Source organism: Macrotis lagotis, chromosome 1, assembly GCF_037893015.1.
Source record: "Macrotis lagotis isolate mMagLag1 chromosome 1, bilby.v1.9.chrom.fasta, whole genome shotgun sequence".
Lineage (NCBI taxonomy): Eukaryota > Metazoa > Chordata > Mammalia > Peramelemorphia > Peramelidae > Macrotis > Macrotis lagotis.
The window spans coordinates 704,222,029-704,245,119 of record NC_133658.1 but is presented as its reverse complement, the minus strand read 5'-3'; the positions used below and the strand labels follow the sequence as shown (position 1 = coordinate 704,245,119).

The window sequence follows — 23,091 nt, the reverse complement described above, 5'->3', positions numbered from 1 at the left end:
AAAGAAACATGAAAGGAGTGAATCTTGGGCTTATTTAAAAGGACCTAATTGCAGAATTGCCAAGTACTTAGTGATGGCATGTGGTCTACACCAACTGTGGTTTAATTCAGTGCTGGTTAGGAAGAAACTTGAGAAAATTCCCAAGAAACAGATGCAGTACCAGAATGAACCTGCAGAAAAGCAATGGCACAGTGTCCATATTCCAACAGAAATAGGCAAAAAGACAGAGGTAATGTAGATGGAGCCATAAAATGTTCTTTATTCATGCCGTTCAGGTTTTTTGTTCCCTGCCATCTGGGCAGAGGGGTGAGTAATTGTGATTTGTTGACTCCCTGAGTTTCTTAAAAGGATTTCAGACACATTCTTCCTTGACTCTAATGTTCATAGTGTGTAAGTTCCGAAGGTGTGGATGACTGGCAAAGTTATCCAAGCAAAGCTGCCATAATCTCTATGCATAAGCAAACAGGATGAGGTACTGTTAGCCACAGCTGTCACCTGGAGCTCTAGGTGCAACTGAGGATGTGGGAGGGAGAAGTAAAGCATCAGTGTCCATGCAGATGATGTTGTTCAGAAAGCAGAGAAAACAGGTACTAAGTTGGTACTTATTTCAATCATTCCTCCACAGCCTGGGCCAGAATCTGGGTTAAGGTGGAAGATGTTAACATGTCCTTGATGGAAGGGGAGAAAAAAATTCAATATTTTAATTTTTTTTCCTTGCCTTTGGTGCTTGATAGCCACTTCTGAGATATAAAATGCAATTTATGGCTTTATGATTATGATTATACAGAAGCTAGCAATGAGCCTGCCTTAGATGAATGAGAAAAAGCAAATAACAGATGCCACCTGGGAACAGAGGAAATTCTTAATGGTCCCCTTCCTTGTTTTATCCTGAAAAAGATGACTTAGACAGGAAATGATCATGTAATAGATAACAAGGAAATTAAATGAGAACACATATTGTAGTAAAAAATAAGTCAAAGGGCGATTACATAGTCTAAAAGCATTAATCTCAATAAAATGTATTCCTGAATTCCTTTTTTAATACATAAAAATAAGTTTTCATTTGGTTCTAGAAGTAACCATTGGAAAATCTGGCATAGGAGGTCAGTGGGGGATGACATGATTAGATCTACACTTTAGGAAAATCATTCTGACAACTATAAGAAAGATGGACTTGAGTAGTTAGAAATTTGAGGGGAGGTTATGAGGAGATTGTGGGTGATGTACTAAGAAAGAATATAAGGGCTCAAGGATCACAGTTCAGACAGAATGTCAATCCCAAGTTTTTCAAATTGATGGACAAGCATGGATAGTGGCTTGGGTTAGTATAGTAAGTAGGTATTTTTTTCATCAAGATCCCTGAACTCTGAATCTCTATCTTTATATCTCACTGCTGTTACTAGGCAGATTCATAGGGACCAAGGGGGAGGGAAACTTTAGGGGTAGTCAATCAGTGAGTGGACAGGTACTGTGAAACCCTTCATCCCTCTTCCCCCTTCTCCTCAGCTCCCCATCCCCCACCTTCTCTCCCCTTCATTACTAACCACAAGGACATTTTGATTAGGAAAGTTTGCTACACTAATTGTGATCAGGACAACCTTGCAGACTTTGCCTAAATGAAGTTGGCTTAACCCAGCTTTTGAGTAAATTGGAAGTTTCCAATGCATAGATGGGTCAATCCATGGCAAAACATGGAGTTACCTTTATCAGTCAGGTCTAACTAAAGACTAGTCTTCAAAGGGATTATTAATCCCTAATGGATGATGAAATAGCAAGGTGATATGTCATGAATATAATGCAAAATTTCTGGGATTCAGCAAAAGCAATCCTCAGTGGAAAATTCATATTCCTTTTTATGTTTCTTTTGAACCTTGTGTTTAAATGTCAAATTTTTTATTTTTCATTAGGAATAATTAGAAGTCTTCTATTTCATTATATATATCCTGTAGGATTATATTCAGGTTTTAATATTTTTTATTTTATTTTTCCAATTATATGCAAAGATAGTTTTCAACATTCATCTATGAGTTCCACATTTTTCTACCACCCTCTGATCAAAGTTGTACATGTACAATTGGTTCAACATAATTCCATATTAGTCATGTTGTAAAAAAAGAATTAGAACTAAGGGGGAAAAACATGAGTAAGAAAGAAAAAATATAAAAGACATTATAAAAAGTGAACATAACATGCTTTACTCTGCATTCAGACTCCATGGTTTTTTCCTCTCAATGTGGATGGCATTTTCTATAATAGGTCTCTCAGGATTGTCCTTGATCATTGAACAGAAACTCAGTTGGTTATCTCACAGTGTTGTTTGTGTGAACAATGTTCTCTTGCTTCTCACTTCACTCAGCATCAATTTATGCAAGTCCTTCCATGTTTCTCTAGAGTCTGTTCTCTCATGATTTCTTACAGAATAATAGTATTCCACAATAGTAATATACCATAACTTATTTAGCTATTCCCCAATTGATAGGCATCTCTTCAATTTCCAATTCTTTGCCACTACAAAAAGATCCACTCTAAATATATTTAAATATGTGGGATGTTTTACATTTTGATTATATTCAGTTTTGATGCAGATATTATATTTGCTGTGGATTATAAGTGGATTTGCTTAGAATTTAAGCTCCTTTGCTTTCTGGAATATCATGTATCAAGCCCTCTACTTCTTTATGATAGATCTTGAGTGATCCTTACCGTATTTGAATGTTATTGTTTTTTTCTGACTGCTTTAAATATTTTCTCCCTAATTTTGGAACTCTGAAATTTAGCTATAATATTCCTGGGAATTTTCTTTTTGGACTCCCTTTTAGGAAGTGACTAGTGATTGTTTCAATTTCTAATTTTTTCTCTGGTTTTAGAGTATCTGGGCAATTTTCCTTTATAACAATGTATAGGTTCTTTCTTTGATCATGGTTTTCAATTAGTCCAATTATTCTTAGAGTATCTCTCCTTAATCTATTTTACCAGTTTTTTTTTCTTCAAGATAGTTTGCTTTTCTATTTTTTTTCATTTTTTTTGGACATTGTTTTATTGTTTCTTAATGTTTCATGGAAGAAATAGCTTTTTTTTTTTTTAACTTGAACAATTCTAATTTGTAAGGAATTATTTTCTTCAGTGTGCTTTGTATTTCTTTTTCCATTCAGCCAATTCTGGTTATTTTTTAGGTTTTTTTTTGGCAAGGCAAATGGGGTTAAGTGGCTTACCCAATGCCATAAAGCTAGGTAATCATCGTGTGAGGTCGGATTTGAACTCAGGCACTCCTGACTCCAGGGCCAGTGTGCTCGATCCACTGTGCCACCTAGCTGCCCCCAATTCTGTTTTTTGTTTGTTTGTGTTTTGTTTTAGTTTTTTGCAAGGCAAATGGGGTTAAGTGGCTTGCCCAAGGCCACACAGCTAGGTAATTATTACGTGTATGAGATCGGATTTGAACTCAGGTACTCCTGACTCCAAGGCCGGTACTTTATCCACTACGCCACCCAATTCTGGTTTTTAAGGAGTTGTTTTCTTTATTATTTTCTTGTACTTCTTTTTATCAAGTTGTTAATTCTCTTTTCATAATTTTCTTGCATTATTTTTATTACTTCTCCTCATGTTTTCTCTACTGCTCTTATTTGATTCTTTACATCTTCTTTTTGTTTTCAAATTGTTTTTCTTTAGCTCTTCCAGGAATTCTTATTGGGTTTGTGTCTAATCTAATTTTTTTTTATCCAAATGCTGATTTTACTCTGATATCTTGGCTTTTCTCCCCAATCTTTAAATCCTAAAGAACTTTAGGATAGATAGGCTCATAATATGTATTGGCAATATATATATATATATATATATATATATATATATATATATATAATGAATAATAAAGATTCCCTTTCCTTCTCCAGCTCATTTTATAGATGAGGAACTGAGGCAAGCAGGGTTAAATGACTTACCTGGGATCTAAGTCACAGTAAGCCAAATTTGAGGTCAAATTTGAACTCAGAAAAATTTTTCCTAACTCCAGGTCCAATACTATTCAGTGGACCCCCAAACTGCCACATTTAACTGGGCTCTAATTTCAGATTTAGGTAATCCCTACTCTCTTTTACCCTCCAACCTCCTTACCATACCACCACACCCTACCCGATTATCATTCATACATAATTTCTAGAAACGGTATCATTTGTTCAGAAAATTTTAAAAGTTATGAATTCTATTTGGATATTGAAAACCAGAGGCCATACCCATTATGTTGCTCTGCTAACCTGAAGATTCTAAAATATAAAAATCTATGTATTCTGATGAAAAGTCCAGAAGTAGATGGGCATTAGCTTCCATCATTCTATTACTGTCAATTATCTCCTACTCTGCTTTGTTTAAGGATTTTTGGGGGGGAGGGTATTTATTTGTATTGGGTATGGAGTATTATATTGTAATATTTATTGTTGCCTGAGCTAATTTTTTTCCTTCTATTAGAATAGTGAGACTTTATGGCTCAGATCTCACTTTACACAAGATTCAGCAGGACTAGTTCTATTCTTTGGGGGAAACTATGGGGAGACAATGGAGGGATTACAGTGCCTGGCTAACTATGAACCTCTTGGTGTCTGATTCCCAAACACTCCTCTGGGAGATTAGTGGTTTGAATCCTTCCCAAGATTATTATTATAATTCTATCCTTTTTTAATTTTTCTTAGCTTCTCAAAGCATCATGTTCCCTGGCTTACCTTTCACCTTTGTAGGGCAATAGCTTTATAGCAAAGCCAGCACACGGCCATCCAGCAGTCTCTACTGTTGCATATATGTTCACAGTAACTAATAAAATTCCTTGCCTTCTGTAGTCCTTTAATTGTTCATAAAAAGAGGCTAATCTAAAACTCCTGGATCTATTCCTGGATTTATTTATTATGAACAGTTTTTACTTCTAATTTTCCTGAGGGCAGGGATTTTGACTTTTGCATTTCTATATCATCCTCTGTACCTAGGACAGTGTTTTATAAAGTCCTAATGAAAAAATGAAATCTAAATCCTGCTCTCATTTAAAAAAAAAATTAACCTATAGGTTAATGATCTTTCAAAAGCAGTGTGTCAGCCTCTTTACCTCCTATGACCTTTCCTTCCATTCTACCTCAGCAACTAACTGAGCTAATTCCCTTTATCTGGCCATCACTGATAAGTGTTCCATTTTGATGTTTTAGATCTCTGAATGTTCTTTACTCAATCATAATCTTTTATCTTTTCATGTATCCTATGGTTTATTTCTCCCTCACCTACTCTTCATTTCCTATGGTTTATTTCTCCCTCACCTACTCTTCATTTTCCCTGTGATCTTCCTCAAAGCTGTTATAGGTCCTCACTCTTGTTCTGGCTACATGTTCCTCCTTTCCTAAATCTCAAACCCTTGGGTAATCAGGATCATCTTCTACTCTCAGATCCTTGTTTTTACTATTTCTTATTATCAGTAGTGCTTAACACAGCACCGTGGAAAATAGTAAGAACTTACTAAAGTGTCAATATATTGAGTGATTGAATGAGGGAAATAATAGATGTAATGAATGACATTCAGACTTTCTGTAGACTGAGGAAAGCAAAAATATGCAGTAACTAAGTCCATCCAAGTCTTATCTGTATATGAAACTTATTATTTAATTGGTTTTGTTATGATAATAAGATTTGTGCTTTCCTCTGTAGTGATGCTAAAAATGGGGGAAGCTGGGTTGGATAGTGTCTTAGGTTCCTGTCAGATCTAGATCCATGAGCCTAGGTTCCTCTGTTGATAAAAGATAACATTTCACCAGGACCTGTCTATGGAGTTCACATATGATACCCACACTAACCAAAGGAACACAAGAAGATGCTAATAGTCCTTTGAGTAACTTCCTGAACACTCATGTGTCTAAAATTTGCATGCTGCTCTAGTAGTAAGTAAATATATATATATATGTATATGTATATATATATATATATATATATATATATATATATATATATATATACACACACACATATAAAGTAAAATGTGGAATGACCTATGGTTCAAAGAATTTTTTGTATGTGACTTATTTTGTTCTTGTGGTTGAATGTGTTTCTTTCTTTCTTTTTTTTAAAATACTAGGACCACTGCCAAAACAAGTAAGTTTTTAGCTCTACCAACCTTGGGAAAGATCCTATTGAATTACAAATGAGACATAATGTTCATCCTTGTATTTTAATGTAATCCTCAGGATTATAAGACATTTGGAACTTGTAAACCAAAAGTTGGTTTCCATTGCATGATAGAATACAAAAATGTGAACCACAGTGAGAAAAAAAGAAGCACACAATGTACCATGGATTAAAATTATAACATTGTCCATAGAATTAATATTCTCATTAAAGACAGACCCTTAGAGCTGGAAAATAATGCCATGTAAATTTATATTACATAATAAATCTGAAATGGTGAAGTTCAGGTAAATCCAATGGGATTTGGTATTGTACCTGTGCATTGATTACATCGGTTATCTAATAACTTATTTTCCAATTTACCATTTATTAATGACTATATCTTTATTATTTGAAGCATATAATTTATATGAATATGAGTTTTTTAAAGTATATTTCCACAACAGGGCAGAATAAATACAAATTAATGAATCAGGATCTTATATGATTTTTAATATTAAAAAGAATTATTTTCCATTTTAAATATAGCAAAATGTAATCCAATCCAAGGTTATTGATAATCAAATGCTATTTGTGATATATACATACATACATGTAGGTATGTATGCATACCTTTTCTGGCAGCTATTAATGACTTTAAGGACTTTAAACTTAAAAGGAAGCAACGAGATGGTATAGTGGACAGAATATTATCCCTGGAATCAGGTTATGTTCAAATCTGGCCTTAAATACTTATTGTATGTGTGACCCTAAGTAACTAACTGATCCCTATTTGCCTCAATTTCAAATGGCAAACCAATTCAATCTTTGTCAAGAAAAAAAGAAACACACACCATTCCCATAGTTTGTAAAGTGGTCTCATGAATGACAGAACTGTCATCATTTAATTTGATTATTTATAGCTAGACATATGATGACAAATGAAAATGACAAAAGAAAATTCTTAGCAAATCAATGTAAACTAATGAAAAAATATTTATTATTAATAGTAAAGAGATAGACCTGTGATTCCATTGTTAATATATAACTCTCAGTTGATGAAACATCCCTACCAATGGAGGTTAGCACCTTTTCTGCAACTTATAGTATTAGAAAATTGCCTAGAACCCTTAAATCCAAGTGATATGCCTTATCTATCTATTATTTATCAATCATAGAATTTGAAATGTCTGAAAAGAAACGAGATATTCTGGTTTCCTATGGACCATATTTCTAGCTATAAATAGTCAAATTATAATGATGACAGTTCTGTTATTCATGAGACCACTTCAACAAACTATGGGAAAACTAGATGATTGCTTCCGTCAGAGAAAGATAGATAGAATCTTTGTTCTTTCACTAATAGAAAACAAATGTTAAATGCTTTTTGGCTATCTTCTCTTGAGTCTTTTTCTAATCCTGAGCAAGAAATGCTCATCATCTTTAAAGTCAGTGGCAGTTCGAGGTTGTTAGGAAAATGAGTACCAAGAGTAAAAAAAAAAAAAGACAATGAAAATCAACAAATAGCACATATAAGGCATCTACTCATAGTATATGGCAAAGCACTCACTTGACAGCAGATATCTGATCCTCAACTTCATAAACTCCCAGCTTCCGATATACAGCATACAGCATTTTGTCACCTTGAAAAGCTGTTCCTCGCCCATCCACCAAGGCAACAATGATATCTTCTTTACTTGCAAGGTATGTTATCCAGCTAACTGAAAATAAGGGTCTCACATTCTGACTGCAAGGACCACCATATCTAAAGAAAAAGGTAAGATTATTTTTTCTATTGATCTTGATTTCCTTCACAGAAATCTACACCCTGTAATGTATATCATACAATATACTTTCTTCACACAGCATTCTATATGTCAAAAATATAATACTTAAGATGATTAAAAGTAAAATTATATTAGAAATGGAACATTTAAAATGAAAACAACACTTTTGAAAAGGACCCAAAAATGGAAATTCTGAGCAAAAAGTATTGGGGAAGCCTATAAGGTTAGCATGTCAGGAGAAAAATATATTTTTAGAAAAATATTTTAGAAAATATTTTTTTGGTTGTTTCTAAAATTTTCATTTAAAAAGGTCACTTAAGGCTCACAGGACAGCAGTAATTTGGAGTATGTATGATTCTGTTGGATGTCATCCACTTCTAGTCTCCACAGTTAATAATTTCATAAGATTTATATATGAAAGGCCACCAAGAGGTTGCTTAGTCCAGTTCCTACAGACAAGGGTATCACCTAGGTAGTAACTGACCGAATCAGGATTTGAACCTAGGATTGGTATACATTTGATTTTTAGATCCAGTGCTCTTTGCATAAGAAAAACATTGCTGCTCAAACTATACTATACAAGAGGCTTCCAATATTTTCAGTGGACACTTTTATTAGTAAAGATTGTATGATCTACCTGACAGGTAGATCGAACATTAGGATTATTCAAAGGTGGAAATAGAAATAAGCCCATCTAAAAAAATCACAAATACTACCCCATTCATTTTTCATTGTTATGCTTCACTTGTTAAGACAATGTAAGGTAATGAATGGAAAGCCAGGAAGATCTCAGTTCAAGTCCTGATTCTGACATATCAGCTATATGACTTTGAGAAGATTGTTGCTGTTTTTGTTGAGTTGTTTCGATCACATCTAACTCTCTGTGAACCCATTAGGGGTTTTTTTGGCGAATATACTGGAGAGGTTTGCCATTTTCTTCTCTAGTTCATTTTGCAGATGAAGAAACTTAGGCAAACAGGGTTAAGTGATGTGCCCAGGGATCCACAGCTGTGGAACTTATTTCTGTATTAAAGCTGTGAATTCACAGGCCTTTCTAGGTTATATCACCCATTCTCAAATAATAATTTTAGCAATCACACTGATGACATTTTCCTGGTTGGTTCAACTAACTCTAAAGTTTAAAATCTAGAAGTTTAATTATTTTTAAATTACCCACAATTCTACCTATGAATCTTAAGCTTGTTTCAAATAAGGCCAGATTTGCACTCAAGAAGATGATTCTTCTAGACTCCAGGCCCAGTACTTTATCTACTATACTACCTAGCTGCCACTTGGGGAAGTTATAAGTAAGCTTTAAATGTTGTAGAAAGCTATATAAATGATAAATTGCAGAAAAATTGCAAATCTGCATTGATAGGGGATATTTCTTTCCTTAAATGTCCCCATACCCCATAAAATCACACAATTAGATCCCATCACCTAAATTTTATTTGTTCTTATTAGTGGAAGAATCAAGATAAATCTTTAAAAACAGAATGAATACAAGCAATAAGAAGAGAGAAGTTTACTCATTTTCTTTAAAGCAAAGCCTTCAACCAAGAGATTTTTCAATACTGAAATTTATCTAACAATATAAAGTGCTACATACACTTGAATTAGTAGGGGATACTTCTTTGATCTGTCAAATTGAGGAGGAAGAAGCATCTTGTACCACAAAGCTGAAAGAAGAAGAAGAGCTTCTTTACAAATCACTCAAGACATTTTTATGGTAATGAGTTATAATAATAGCTAGCATTTATATAGTGCTTTATGGTTTGCAAAGTGCTACACGTTATCTCATTTTATCCTTACAACAACTTTGGGAGGTGGATGCTATTATTATCCTCATTTTACAGATAAGAAAATTGAGACAGAGACTCAGAATCATACAGCTAGTTGAATATGGGCTCTAAATTCATCTTCCTGCCTGCAAGTCTAGCATTCATTCTATACACTGTACCACTTAGCTCCTTAATATAAGACACTGGATTTAAGTGCCTTCTCTGGGAGTATATCAAGTAAAATTAAAATTAAGGAAAGTTGGTAAAATAAACCCATAATAAAAATGTAGCACAAAAAGTTGGAGTTATAGCAGAATGTACTATCAATTTTTAACTTAAACGTTCAATTCCATTTCATTTAGTTCATTAATGCTTGAAGATGATTAGTAAATCTAAAAAGGTTTTCAAACAGTGATTTCTTAGCATGCCCTGCACATTCCAAACTGTGCATCTCTTTTATTGCAGTTAAAAATAGCAAGCAATGACCATGCAAACAACAGAGGTGAATATGTACATTAATATTTTTAAAGGTCTTACTAATTCCATCCACTTCAAGTTTCTTAATTTCCTCTTTGGGCACTTGGATATCTTGAAGAGCTGTCTCTAAATCTTTATTTTCTTCAAGTATTTTAATTTCTTTGGGAAAAAAATAAAAATGTTAATTATGACTAACTTTATCCATAAAGAAAACAATTCCCTTTTCCTGAATTCAGGCCCACTCTTTGGATTTACAGTATGCTAAGAACTGGAAGTGGTTGAGGACTTGCATGATGACAAGACAATGCTGAAGAACTCAAATCTCTGCACCTGCCCAACTATTCCAAAATAGACTTTTATTCATTTGTGTACATTTCAGGTGGGGGAAGGACCAACTGTACTGTTTCTTGGCTTTTTTTTTCCCCTTTGGTTGGGTATAGGGAGTACGGATTTCCACCTGTTTGTCTGGCATCCCAAGGACATGAACTGACTGTATTTTCTCCTTCTGTCCACTAAAAAAAGAAATGTACTGGAAATAAAATTCTTCTGGATGCTAAACTTCACGAACTTACAAAAATCACACTCTGTGCTTACCATGAGGTTTAACAGTTAGTCACTCAGTCAACAAGCATTTATCAAGTGCTTACTATCATACTATTGATTTTATGGATTTTACTCTTTACTCAGTCTTTGTATGTAGAAGTCATCCTAGACTCTTAAAAGTTATCCAAGCAGAGAGCAGATTCTGGCGGGTCTTACCAAGCAGGAAATGCTTTGAGCATAAGCCAAGCAGCAGATGTGGTTGCCTGTTCCCCAAGGACCAACATATTCAAGTGTCCAAGAGGCGCCTCAACATTAGGGTAGTTACTAGGAAATGAATTTTTCCAGCCATAGCTACTCAGTCAACTGTCCTTATAAGGCCCAGAGAGGTTTAGTCTGACCTAGAGAGAGGAGTATCCTCACTGGTGAAATCAAAGAACCTTGAAAATTTGATGTTAAAATATTTAAGGAGAGCTCACTTATATCTGCAAGATGTTTCTTTAAAGACATCTTTCTTACAAGTTTTATTTCTTGGCAAAAATTGCTACAGATTTCCTTTCTGTCTTTGATCTTAAAGAATCTAAAAAAGAGGCATTTGTTCTGCTAGAGATCATTTTTGTTTTTAATTCTTTTGATCTTTGAAGCAGAATAAGTTCATTGACCTATTGCAGGACTGCAAACTTGTTGGAATATGTATATGGATACCCAGCAATAGATGGCCCCTTCTGAACTACAACAGCCACTCTAGGCTTTCTAGGGAAGCTGTTTATTCAGAGTTAGGCACATTTTCTAAATGGGGGTCTGGATGACTCATGGAAAATGGCAATTGACACAAGAGAAGAACATCCTGTAGGCTTTTGTTTTTGTGCTGTTTCTTTTTTTAAAATTCCCTTTGAGGATTAGGAACTGGAGGAGTATTTGCAACTACATCTAAGTTTGCCAAAAGGCTTCCATTATAGCCCTCAGTTTTCGTATACTTCAAACATTCTGATAAAATAGCCCTCTTTGGCTTAAAAATGCAATACATAATCTTACCCCAAATGTGAATATTGTAGGGGTGGTTTGCACAAAATTCCATTGAGATATTTGAAATAAGCTTAAGATTCAGAGGTAGAATTGTGGGTAATTAAAAAATAATTGAACTTCTGCATTTTAAACTTCAGAGTTAGTTAAACCAACCAAGAAAATGACATCAGTGTGATTCCAAAAGTTATTATTTGAGAATGGGCTATATAACCTAGAATGGAGTGTGAATTCACAATTTTAACACACAAGTTCTAAATTTTCATTCCCCTCAACATGACTTCTGTACATGGAGTTGCCATTGGCTCAAAAGGCATACTGGGTACAGAAGGCATATGGGATGTTGAAAAGAATGATAATCTCTACAACTTTGGCCTCAAAAACAAACAAGAAAATTATACGCAGACACCTATATTTATGCTCTAACCCACACTGCACATATGTGAAATTTTGAATCACTGGTTAGACTTCAAAATAAGTCCTAAACTCTTTGGTTTATGCAGTACAGCCTAGTAAATGATGCCACAAAAATTATAACTGAGGCATTATGGAATTTTTATAGTTTAAAGTAAATACTTCAAGCCAGCTTTGAAGTTCATTCTTGCATTTAATAAAATGGAAAAGGTAAAGTCCACATGGCTCTTGTCTTTTTTGTTTTCCTCTAGAGAAAAAACTGGGGTTCACTTCCCTTTGTGTCTATACAAGCCTAATAGTAATACAACCTTGAAGAGGAGAATGTTTGTAAATCCTCCTTTGTCTTCTTTTTCTTTATTCTTTTTTGACATGGATATTTATTGGTAAGTGCCAGAGAGCATGCTTCCTGGGAAACCATAACTTTGATTTCTTTTCAATCAATCTAACAATCAAGAAGTATTTTCCAGGCAATGTCCCGGGCACTGGACATACAAAGAATGAAATAATTCCTTTTCCTATGCAGTTTGTATTCAAATGGAGAAGACAAAAAGAATTATAACATTTGTGCATATCTTATATATATGTATATAACCTAAATAAAAAGTAAAGAAACATGAATGTCCCTATTAGATACCCTACCTGGTATTGACTCAATTTTATGTTAGATTCAATAACAATTTTACTCTTATTTTCAGTGGTCTAGTATGGATTTTGAAAGGATGTCAACCAGATGAGATTTTCTTTGTGGGAAAGAAAAGCATTCATAATGGCTATGAACAATTTTATGGGACATTTAATGGAACTTCTTTAATTTATTGATACCAGGATTGATATCATACTCTGGGGCTTAGCACAGTATTTAACATTATTAGCAGTTAAAAATGTTTATTGACTAATCACATCATCTAACTTTGTTAGGTCATCCTTTTATAATATACAATCATTAAATTTCAAAGTAAATGATTTGGATTATAATATTTTGAAATTTGCATAATGCTGAGCTATGTCATAAAAGATTACATTTTAGCCTGATGAACTTTGACAAATGAGATGATTTGACATTTGATTTAATTTAATAAATATTTAGAAAGCTCAATGCTATAGTCCAAATCCTGTGCTTGGAGTTCAGTTGCACATGATGCTGCTTTTTTTTCCTCATTCTCCTAAAAAACCTCACTTTCACATTTACAATTCTCCTAAACCTACTCCCTCAAAAGTAATTAGTCACTAGATCATAGGATTCTGGATTTAGAACTTAAGATAACTTAAAACTTCATGAATATTTTCAGGACCCTCTATTGGCTTCTCTTCTGGGTCCCAGAATTCGTGCTGCCTTAAAGACATCTTTATATAGTTTTCTCAATTTTTCACTAGCACTTCCAGATTAATATCTTTTTTCCAGATCTCTAGACATTGTACTCAGAAGGTACACGGGGTCTGGAAGTAGTAAGTGTTTAATAATTGCTCACTGATTAATGGACTGATTTATTTAATCTGTTTCAAACTTAGATTCTTGGGACCATGTTTTTTTCCCTCCCTGGACTCTGCCTGTTTCTCCCTCCTTAAATAGAAGCTCTTGAGGGCAGAGTTTTGGGGGATTTTGCATTTGTATCCTCAAAAAACCTGGCACATGGTAAATGTTTAGTTAATCTGTTTCTTTTGTTCTTTCATCTAAACCTTGTCTTCTTTCTGACTTGACCATTTTTCACTGTAGCACTGGGTTCTCCTAGATTTCTATTTCTTCCACCTCAGACTTATATTTCATTCCTCTTTCTCCTTCATATCTCATATATCATCAGTCATAAAATCCTGTTGATTGCATCTCACTCTCACTCATATCCATCCTCCTCTTCTCACTTTCCATTGCTATCATATGAACATCATCTTATTTTCAAAGGATCATTAATTTTAAGAGCTTAAAGGAACTTTAGAGACCACTCATTTCAACCCCCTATTTTACATATGTCTATGTGACTTGCAAATTTTCAAAGGTAATATTAGTAGAGATAGAAACTTAACCCAGATAGTCTTATTTCCAAATCTAGTACTTTTTTCCTTTATACCACACTCTCATTGACTATGTAAGTCTAGTAGTACACTAACTTCCTAAAAGATATTCCAATGTTTGTTCTACTCCTTCAGTGCAGTTCATCCTTCATAATACTGCAGGCTAATCTTTGTGGACCAATCTGTTCACACAATAAAAGCATTTAAAAAAAAATAGGAAATAGGGAAATCTTGAAAGCTCCCTATTTCCTATTGTTTTTTAAAATGCTTTTATTTGAAATTTAAGTTCCCTAATATTCTTTCATTATCCTACTTTTCTAGCCTTATCTCGGATTGCATCTCCCTATAAACTCTATAATTTGGCCTAACTAGATCATTTTTTGTTTCCTGAATAACCCTGAATTATCCTGTCTCTTTGCCTTTGTTCATGTGGCAATTTCCCCCCAAATGTTGACCTCTGTCTCTCTTTGTCAAAGTACTTCCTTCTCCACCTTTAAAGCTAAATTCAAAGGCCACACCCTCCAAGATACAGTCCCAGATTCCCCCATCAAAGGCATTCTTTCCCCCCTTGGATTTTTCACAGGACTTTGCAATTCTGTATTACATTGTACTGTATTTAATAGTGAATCTGTATTTTCATCTTATCCTTTAACCAGATTGCAACTTTTAGGAAATCAGAAACTTTGACTCTTCCCCAACCGAAAGCACAATGCTTAGCATAGAATAGATAATTAAAAAAAAAAAAAACAAGAAATCTTGGACTATAGCATTTTATGATGAATATATATCTATTATGATAATGAAGAGAAATACTTCAATATAACATGGGAAATAAAGTACCTTGATTACTGTGGCCATCATGTAAGGTGGAAATAGGAATACCAGGGCCTATGTGCAGAATCAAACAAAAACATGATTTATATTTAAAGCATTATTCAATTTTAAACAAAAAAAATTGACATTTGACAATAACTTTGGTTTGTCTCAGGGTAGCATGTATTCTTTCATTTTGCAGGGTTTTTTCCCTGTAGAGAGGTAAACATCACCTTTAAAAATACATTTAAGCGATACATGAGATCAGAGTTCCATTAAAGAATAAGATTGAGAGAAAAGTGTCTTTTCCTACATTTCCCAAGAGTATTTCTTAAGAGTTAAGGTACTGTTATTAAGGCAACCCCAGAAGTAAAAATGTCAAATGGGATTCTGGGAAGGTGTCATACATATCATATTAGTTAAGATGAATGGTTTTTAAGTAGTGACACTAGCATCAAATAATCTTTGCAACAGTGCTTGGGATGGGTTTTTGTTCTGGAACACTTGCTTCTCTGTCTAGTTGGTTAATTTCTGAGTCTAGCTCACTGTCTTTTTTAAATTTAATGTAAAGATGAGATTCAAAATGAAATCTAAACTTTTCCTATTCAAGTATACCCACTTTTCACATTGAGGATATAATTCTAGATTGTGAGTTTGAAGTTAAGTATGTATAGAATTTAACAATTCATTGTGTGTGCGTGAGTGTGTGTGTGTGTGTGTGTATATCTATATATCTATATATATATGTGTGTGTGTGTGTTGAGATTAATGTTATACCTTCAGTTACCTTCAGTTACTGAACAATGAAATACTATGTGAGTAACAGGTTAAATGGATAGATATTTTCAGACAGCCATAGGTTAAATAACAATAAAAATTTATTTGGGATGAATGGAGGAGGCATATATGAAGAACACAGGATTTTTCTTAATGTATTTTTCAGTCTGTCTCCCTCTTAAAAATAATAAACTGAAATAGATTGTTTTCACCTTGTCAATTAGATCATAAAAAGGAAGAGAAATAAGGATGAATTCCTAGAGCCTCGGCTATCATTTTCATTCTGTAATGATTGTGGGCTGTGACAAATAAATAACATTATATACCTCCAAATTATAAGAGCAGGGGAAAACTTCATAAAACCCAAGAGCGTGAAACTGTAAGTCACTAGTCTCTTAAGTTCTCCCAGGGTCTTTTAGGTCCTTGATAATATGGGAAGGGAGGATCAGGGCATAGTAATAGTTAATATTTATATTACAATTTTAGATGTCTATTATCTCATGTAATCCTCACAACAACCTTGTAAGGTAATAGCTATTATTATCCAAACAACTTTGTTAGACGTAGGCTACTTTACCAGAGAAGAAAGCAAAACTAAAAGAGAAGCTGAATGGTTTATTAGTAAACTATCTGAACCTAGGTCCCCCCAGACTTTAATTTTATTGTTCTAGAGAACAAATATAGACAGGTTCTGATTGACTCCATCTCTGTAGGTACTGCAACAATGACACCATTCTTCTACACACAGTTCTTGGAGAAGTTTCCTCTTTAGAATATTCAAGGTATATTAGCATCTAATTACTTTTAGTGAAGAAGGAGTCAACTAGCATTTTATTAAATGCTTACTACTAGGGATACAAAGAAAGATTAAAAAAACAGTCTCTGCTCTCAGAGAACTTACAGTTCAATGGAGTAAATAATAGGAATTATAGGAGGTAGAATTTACATAGGACTTTAAAGGATGCAAAGCCATTTATCAATATTAACTCATTTTTATCCTTACAACAAACTTTGGATGTAGGTAGATGCTTTTTATTAGCTTCATTTTACAGTTGAGGATACTGAGTCTGAAGGAGGCTAAGTGACTTAACCAAGGTCACATACCTAGTAAGGATCTAAGGCTAGATTTGAATTCTGGTCCTTCTGATTCTAGGTCTAGAGCTCTATCCAGTGTGTCATTGGCGTGTCCTAATAGCTAGAGTTAATTATTAGTGTTATTTGACCTCATACTTGGTTCCTTCAACCTGGAATTTCTTTCACTGATTCTTGTGAACAGGTAAAAGTTACAAGTTTAATGATTCTTAGATCTTCTTCCAGTCCTATATGGGTTTTTCCTACACTGGCACAGTGAATCACTTTACTGTATTTGCAAAAACACCAGATGAGGTGGTGCTTTCCACATGGTTCACTTTTTTTGCCAAATATAAAATTACCATACTGAACAGGAAGCGTGGGTAGTGGTAAGAGCACTGAGCTAGGACCGCTGGGTTCTACTCCTGGCTTTGTTACTAACTGGCTACATGGCCTGGTGCTGAAGTTTTCTTAGCTATAAAAAGCTAATGACACTTGTCTTACCTCCCCTCACAGGGGTGTTCTAATGATAAAAAATAAATAGGAAGATGAACTATAAAAGGAGTAATATAAAAATGTGTTCTATATGAGTAGATTTATCTAGATGTTCCATTTTCTTATGTTTTTCAAGTATGATATAAGTAGAAAGATAATTATCCCAAGAGTCAGGAGTCCAGGGTTCCAATCCAATCCAATCTGTCACTAATTAATCAGCTGAGTGACTATAAGCAAGTCAGTTTACTCGTCTTGGACTAATTTCCCTTATCTCAGAAATGAAGGACTATGAATCTTTTAAAAATAACAGCTAATATTACATTTTAAAGAACTCTCATTTATACCTTATCTGATTTGATATTTCTAAACATCTTACAGATGAGGAAACTGGGGCTCAGTGAGCTTCAGGTTACTTGTCCATGGTTTTTTTGGATGAAATTTGAACCCAGGTTTTTCTAACATGAAATCCAGCACTCTGGACTATTGTTGTCTCTTTTTTATTATTAAATATTTTATTTATTTTTTCTAACCACATGGAAGGATAGTTTTTAACAATCATTTGTTTTTCAGAGTTTTGAGTTTTATATTTTTCTTCCTCCTTCCCTTTCCCTTCCCCTAGATAAAAAACAGTCAAATATAAGCTATATAAGGGGCGGCTAGGTGGCACAGTGGATAAAGCACCGGCCCTGGAGTCAGGAGGACCTGAGCTCAAATCTGGCCTCAGACACTTAATAATTACCTAGCTGTGTGGCCTTGGGCAAGCCACTTAACCCCATTTGCCTTGCAAAAAAAAAACCCTAAAAAAAATATAAGCTATATATATGAAAACATTGTTCTCTCTTCTTAAATCCCACAAAAGGAGGCACTGTTTTCAGGATGTTAGACATATTGTGGGATAATTAAAATAATGAATGCCTTGAGTTATCACAGTTTGTTGAACATAGAGTTATATAGCTGAGTCTAATGTCCAAAATATAAAAAAAAATTGTTCTATGAAAATGTTTCATGCCTATTGGCATATTCTGTCATGTGGAAGTGAATATTTGGGGTGGAATTTTTATTTAGCCTTATGTAGTCAAAATGGTCTTTAAACTTACTCTCTGTATTTTTCTCTGCTTAGTTGTGTGACTAGGTAGGTGGCACATTATAGATTAGTGGTGGCTTCATCCCATACAATGTGATCCAGTTACATTGGCCTTTTCTCTACTTTCCATATATGACTGTCCACTTCCTATCTCTGCCTTTGTCCTGGCTTTGTCACATGCCTGTCTTCTCACTTCTGTCTCATGTTTGCCATTAAGAATGCAGCTCAATCAATATCTTCTATATAAAGCCTTTCTTGATCTCCCTATTTGCTAGTCTGCTCTCTCTCTAATTTCCTTATATTTAACTATATTGCATTTTATTTATATTTTTCCTTCTATATTTATGCTACATATATTTTATATGTACTTGTCTTCCTCCTTATTTGTAGGTATTATTATATTCTTTATTTTATTCTCCTCTGACACATAGTAGACACTTAATAGCTATCTACTGATTGATTCATCCTGTGAGCTAACACAAACTCAATGGTCCCTTAAGCAAAGGCATGATTTTCAGTTCAACTTGGGGTTCTATTTTCAGACCTCCCAGAGAAACTCCCTGCCCTACTCTTCAGTTTCCTTAGTAAGGGAAGAGGGGAAGGGGAGTAAGCATTTATACAGTGTCTACTGCATGCCAGGCAATGTGATAAGCACATATACAAATATTATATCATTTGATCCTCATAACAGCTCTGGAAGATAATATATACTATTATTATACTCATTTATTATTCTCATTTTATTGGTGAGGAAACCGAGGCAAATGATTTTCCCAGGGTCACAAGTTAGTAAATATCTGAATTTGAACTCAGGTCTTCCTGACTCCAGGCTCAGTACTCCTCCTAAAGCACTATCCCTATGGCCCTTGATAACCCAAAGAGATCTACTATAATTCAATTTAAGGAGAAAGCAATTGGAGGGTTAGAGAGTCCCCGGCAGTCAGTTTAAAAATTCACTTGAGCTTGTATCATGAGAATTTTCAATCTGCTTTTCGAACCTTGTGTAGCATCTGACTTCTTAGGACATCTCTTTATGGGTTTTGTGACATATTTCTTTGCTTGTCAAACAGGCTATTAGTGATGTGTGAATAAACTATTGCAGGTCAGAAAATGCTATTTATCAGTAAAATATTTAGATCACATAGTCACAGCCTATGCCACTGATTTGCCATGTATAGTCAAACTGAAGGGAACAGTTTCTCTGTTGGAAATCTAGACAAGTAATCTCTTACAGGTATAGTTAAATACTCGCATACACATATAAGAATAGAAGGTATTTCAGAACCTCCAAGGTCACAGTTTTATCTTCCATTTTTAGACAATCTGGTACAAGAACAATCCAAGAAAGATACTTGTTCTAGAGCAGGACTTTCTAATCTATTCTGGATCATGGTCTTCTGTGGCACTTTAATGAAGTCTAAAAACCTCTTTTTTTTGGAATCATGATTTTTAGTTTTTGCAAGGCAATGGGGTTAAGTGGTTTGCCCAAGGGCACACAGCTAGGGAATTATTAAGTGTCTGAGGCTGAATTTAAACTCAGGTACTCCTGACTCCAGGGCCGGTGCTCTATCCATTGTACCACCTAGCCACCCATTGGAATCATGATTTTTAAATGCATAGAATAGAAAAGATAGAAGAAGAAAAGGAAACCAATTATATCAAAATACAGCTATAAAAATATCATAAGTTCAGTTAAGAATCCCTATCTACAGGCTTATAAAGAAGTAGCTTAGAGTCCTTCCCTTGATAACCCCAATCCAGTAGTCATTCCATGAAGAAATTCTTTTTACAAGGGGTCAATCTCATTGGCTTTGCCAGTTACTTTACATACCATAGCACGTAAGTGAATAGTACTTAGCGAAGTTGCTGAAACTTGCTGAATAGTATTGGCATCTTTCTTTCCTTAGAACACAAGTGAGGCACTGTTTCCTTGGAGGATAGTTTCCAATGCTAATTCTAGGAGGAAATTAAAATAACATGAAACTAAAGTTTTTCAATTGTTTTTATCCAAATGTATTGCATCATGTAAAGCACCTAATTTAAATATCAAGACACCAAACCCACTCCATTTTCTACTGCCAGTATGGCTTTTAAGTGATTTCTAAACAATATTTTTTTCTATAGCCTGATTTCTATCTGGACCAAACTTGATGATCAGGAATTATAGATTTACAGTTAGAAAGGAACACAGAGGCCATCTAGTAATAGGGAACTGAGGTCCTGGAAAGTTAAGTTTTGCCCATGGTCACACAAGAAAGCATCAGAAATAGATTTGAACCCAGGTATTCTGAAGCCCTTTGACTGACGACATCAGAGTAAAAGAATGTTTATACGCCTTTTGTATGGATGGAAGTGACTCTCTCCATTGAGCTTAGATTTTCTGTAATGTTCAGGGTGCTGATCAGTTAAGGACTGGTATCTCTCCTTTTCAGACAGCTTAAGGATCAGTTCAACCATATTCTTACTTGTTCTATATTTGTACATAGAAACATTAGCGGGTGGTAGAATGAGAAGAGTCCTAGGCAGATTGTAAAATTAGAAAATTATCAGAAAATTCTGCCCTTGCTCTTTTCCTCTCCTTTCCACCACTCATTGTGGGTTGTCTTGGCTCATATGATGTTTTATTTGCAATGTACCTTCCCATCTCTTCTCCTTACTCTCACTCCAAAGTAAGCTCTGTGCTGTAATAATACCCTTATACTCTGGCAAGAAGGATTTTTGGAGAATAGCAGCTTCTCCAAGACACAATGATTTTGGCCTATAATTACTCAGAGACCTTCCCAACCTGAGATAAAAGAAATCATCCATAGTCCCTGATTTTAGAATAGGCTATATTCTTGATCTTGGTGGGATGTCACTGGTGCCCCTGTATATCCTGGCCATTTGAGATTTTTTTTTTGTCTTTTGCTTAGACTTTGAGGGATTTCTATATTCCTGCCTCCAAGGCTCTCACTGCCTTCTACTACCTTTCCAGGTCCCAGAATAAGAGAAGAGGCTCACCAGGTCAGGGACCCTTGCCCCCTATTCCTGAGGAATTGGAGTGGCCCCTACTGTCTGCCTAAACCCCACATAGAGCTGTATATCTGGTAACACTAACTCTGGGATTTATATAAACATTGAAAGTTGAAACCCTGTCTACCCATGGTGGCAGATCTGAGACCAAATAGTCAAGTATATCATGGCTCACAGAGCTGAGAATATGATGTGTATCCTCAGAGCAGGATGAATTACAGCCCATCCCACTTGGACATTTTGAAGAAACATCTTCAATGATGTTCACTGACTGGACAAGAAATAAGTATGGAAAAACTTCTCAATCTATTATAAATCTGAAACAATAAATCAGTATACCTATTATGGTACCTTTAATTTTGAAATACATTTTTTTTAGGTTTTTGCAAGGCAAATGGGGTTAAGTGGCTTGCCCAAGGCCACACAACTAGGTAATTATTAAGGGTTTGAGGTCAAAATGCATTTTAACATCAATTATATACATATATATATATATATATATATATATATATACAGGGAGCATTTTAATATCAAGCATACATACATATATATATATATATATATATATATATATATATATATATATATATATGTAGGTATACAGGCTCCCTGCAAAAAATATTTACCACTCTTCCCCACCCCACCCCACCCCTTTTGCCATATATATATATATATATATATATATACACACACACACACACACACATCCTTGGCAGGATCGATCTTTGGACCTTCTGAGCATGCATTGACCCAGAGGGGGACAGGATTCATGGGGGGCATTTATGTGGTGCAATGGATAGAGCACTGGCTCTGGAGTCAGGAGGACTGAATTCATATGCAACTTCAGACACTTAATGATTACCTAGCTGTGTGTCCTTGAGCAAATCACTTAACCCCAGTGCCTTGCAAAAACCTGAAAAAAGAGTCATGATTCATTATTTTGTCTATACTTATATATGTAATTATTGTCTCTTCCATTAGAAACAAATAATTAGAAAACCAGGACCATTTTTTTCTCTCTATTCTCAATGATTATTATCAAAATACTTGGAACTTAATGTTTGTTGATTGATTGAAGATTATTTGTTTTTGAAGATGTACCATTTTGAACTGAATTATTTTTAATTTTTCACCTATAATGATATGGCCCCACTAATTCTTCTTCTTCTTTATTTTTTATTACTTATCTATTCTTTTTTATCATATTGTTCTTTATACTACTGCTTATTATTCTGGTTTTTGTGACATAGATTTTTTTTTTCAAACAACCATGAATGTTAGGAATAAAAAAAATCAGGGACAGCTAGGTGGCATAGTGGATAGATTTCTGGCCCTGTAGTCAGGAGGACCTGAGTTCAAATTCTGCCTCAGACACTTAATAATTACCTAGCTGTGTGATCTTGGGCAAGTCATTTAACCCCACTGCCTTAAATAAATAAAAAATGAAAATAGGAATAAAAATATCATGTGAATTTTACCTATAAATATTCCTCCTTCCAGGGAAGTCTTCAAATTCATTGCTAGAATAGAACCTGTAAATATATTCAGAAGTCATTAAATACATATTGATTAGTAATACAGAGTAATGTTAGTGATAACACAGTACAAGTTAATTTTTATCTGATTTTCTATTAACCAAATTCTTTTTAAACTCTGTTCCTATATAGCAAATTAGATGGTTACA

The 23,091-nt window shown here is 34.4% G+C and overlaps 1 protein-coding gene across 2 annotated transcripts in view; it reads right to left on the bottom strand.

The window, feature by feature from the left end:
* Nucleotides 1-23,091, bottom strand: part of FAP (fibroblast activation protein alpha) — a 90,055-nt gene that overhangs the window by 14,009 nt on the left and 52,955 nt on the right. For both annotated transcript variants that reach the window (XM_074215844.1, XM_074215843.1), the window contains 6 exons: nt 22,886-22,939; nt 20,227-20,351; nt 14,996-15,043; nt 10,232-10,330; nt 9,523-9,592; nt 7,697-7,891 (listed from right to left, as the gene is read on the bottom strand). In XM_074215844.1, the coding sequence (XP_074071945.1) occupies nt 7,697-7,891; nt 9,523-9,592; nt 10,232-10,330; nt 14,996-15,043; nt 20,227-20,351; nt 22,886-22,939 (591 nt within the window). The remainder of the gene's footprint in view (nt 1-7,696; nt 7,892-9,522; nt 9,593-10,231; nt 10,331-14,995; nt 15,044-20,226; nt 20,352-22,885; nt 22,940-23,091) is intronic.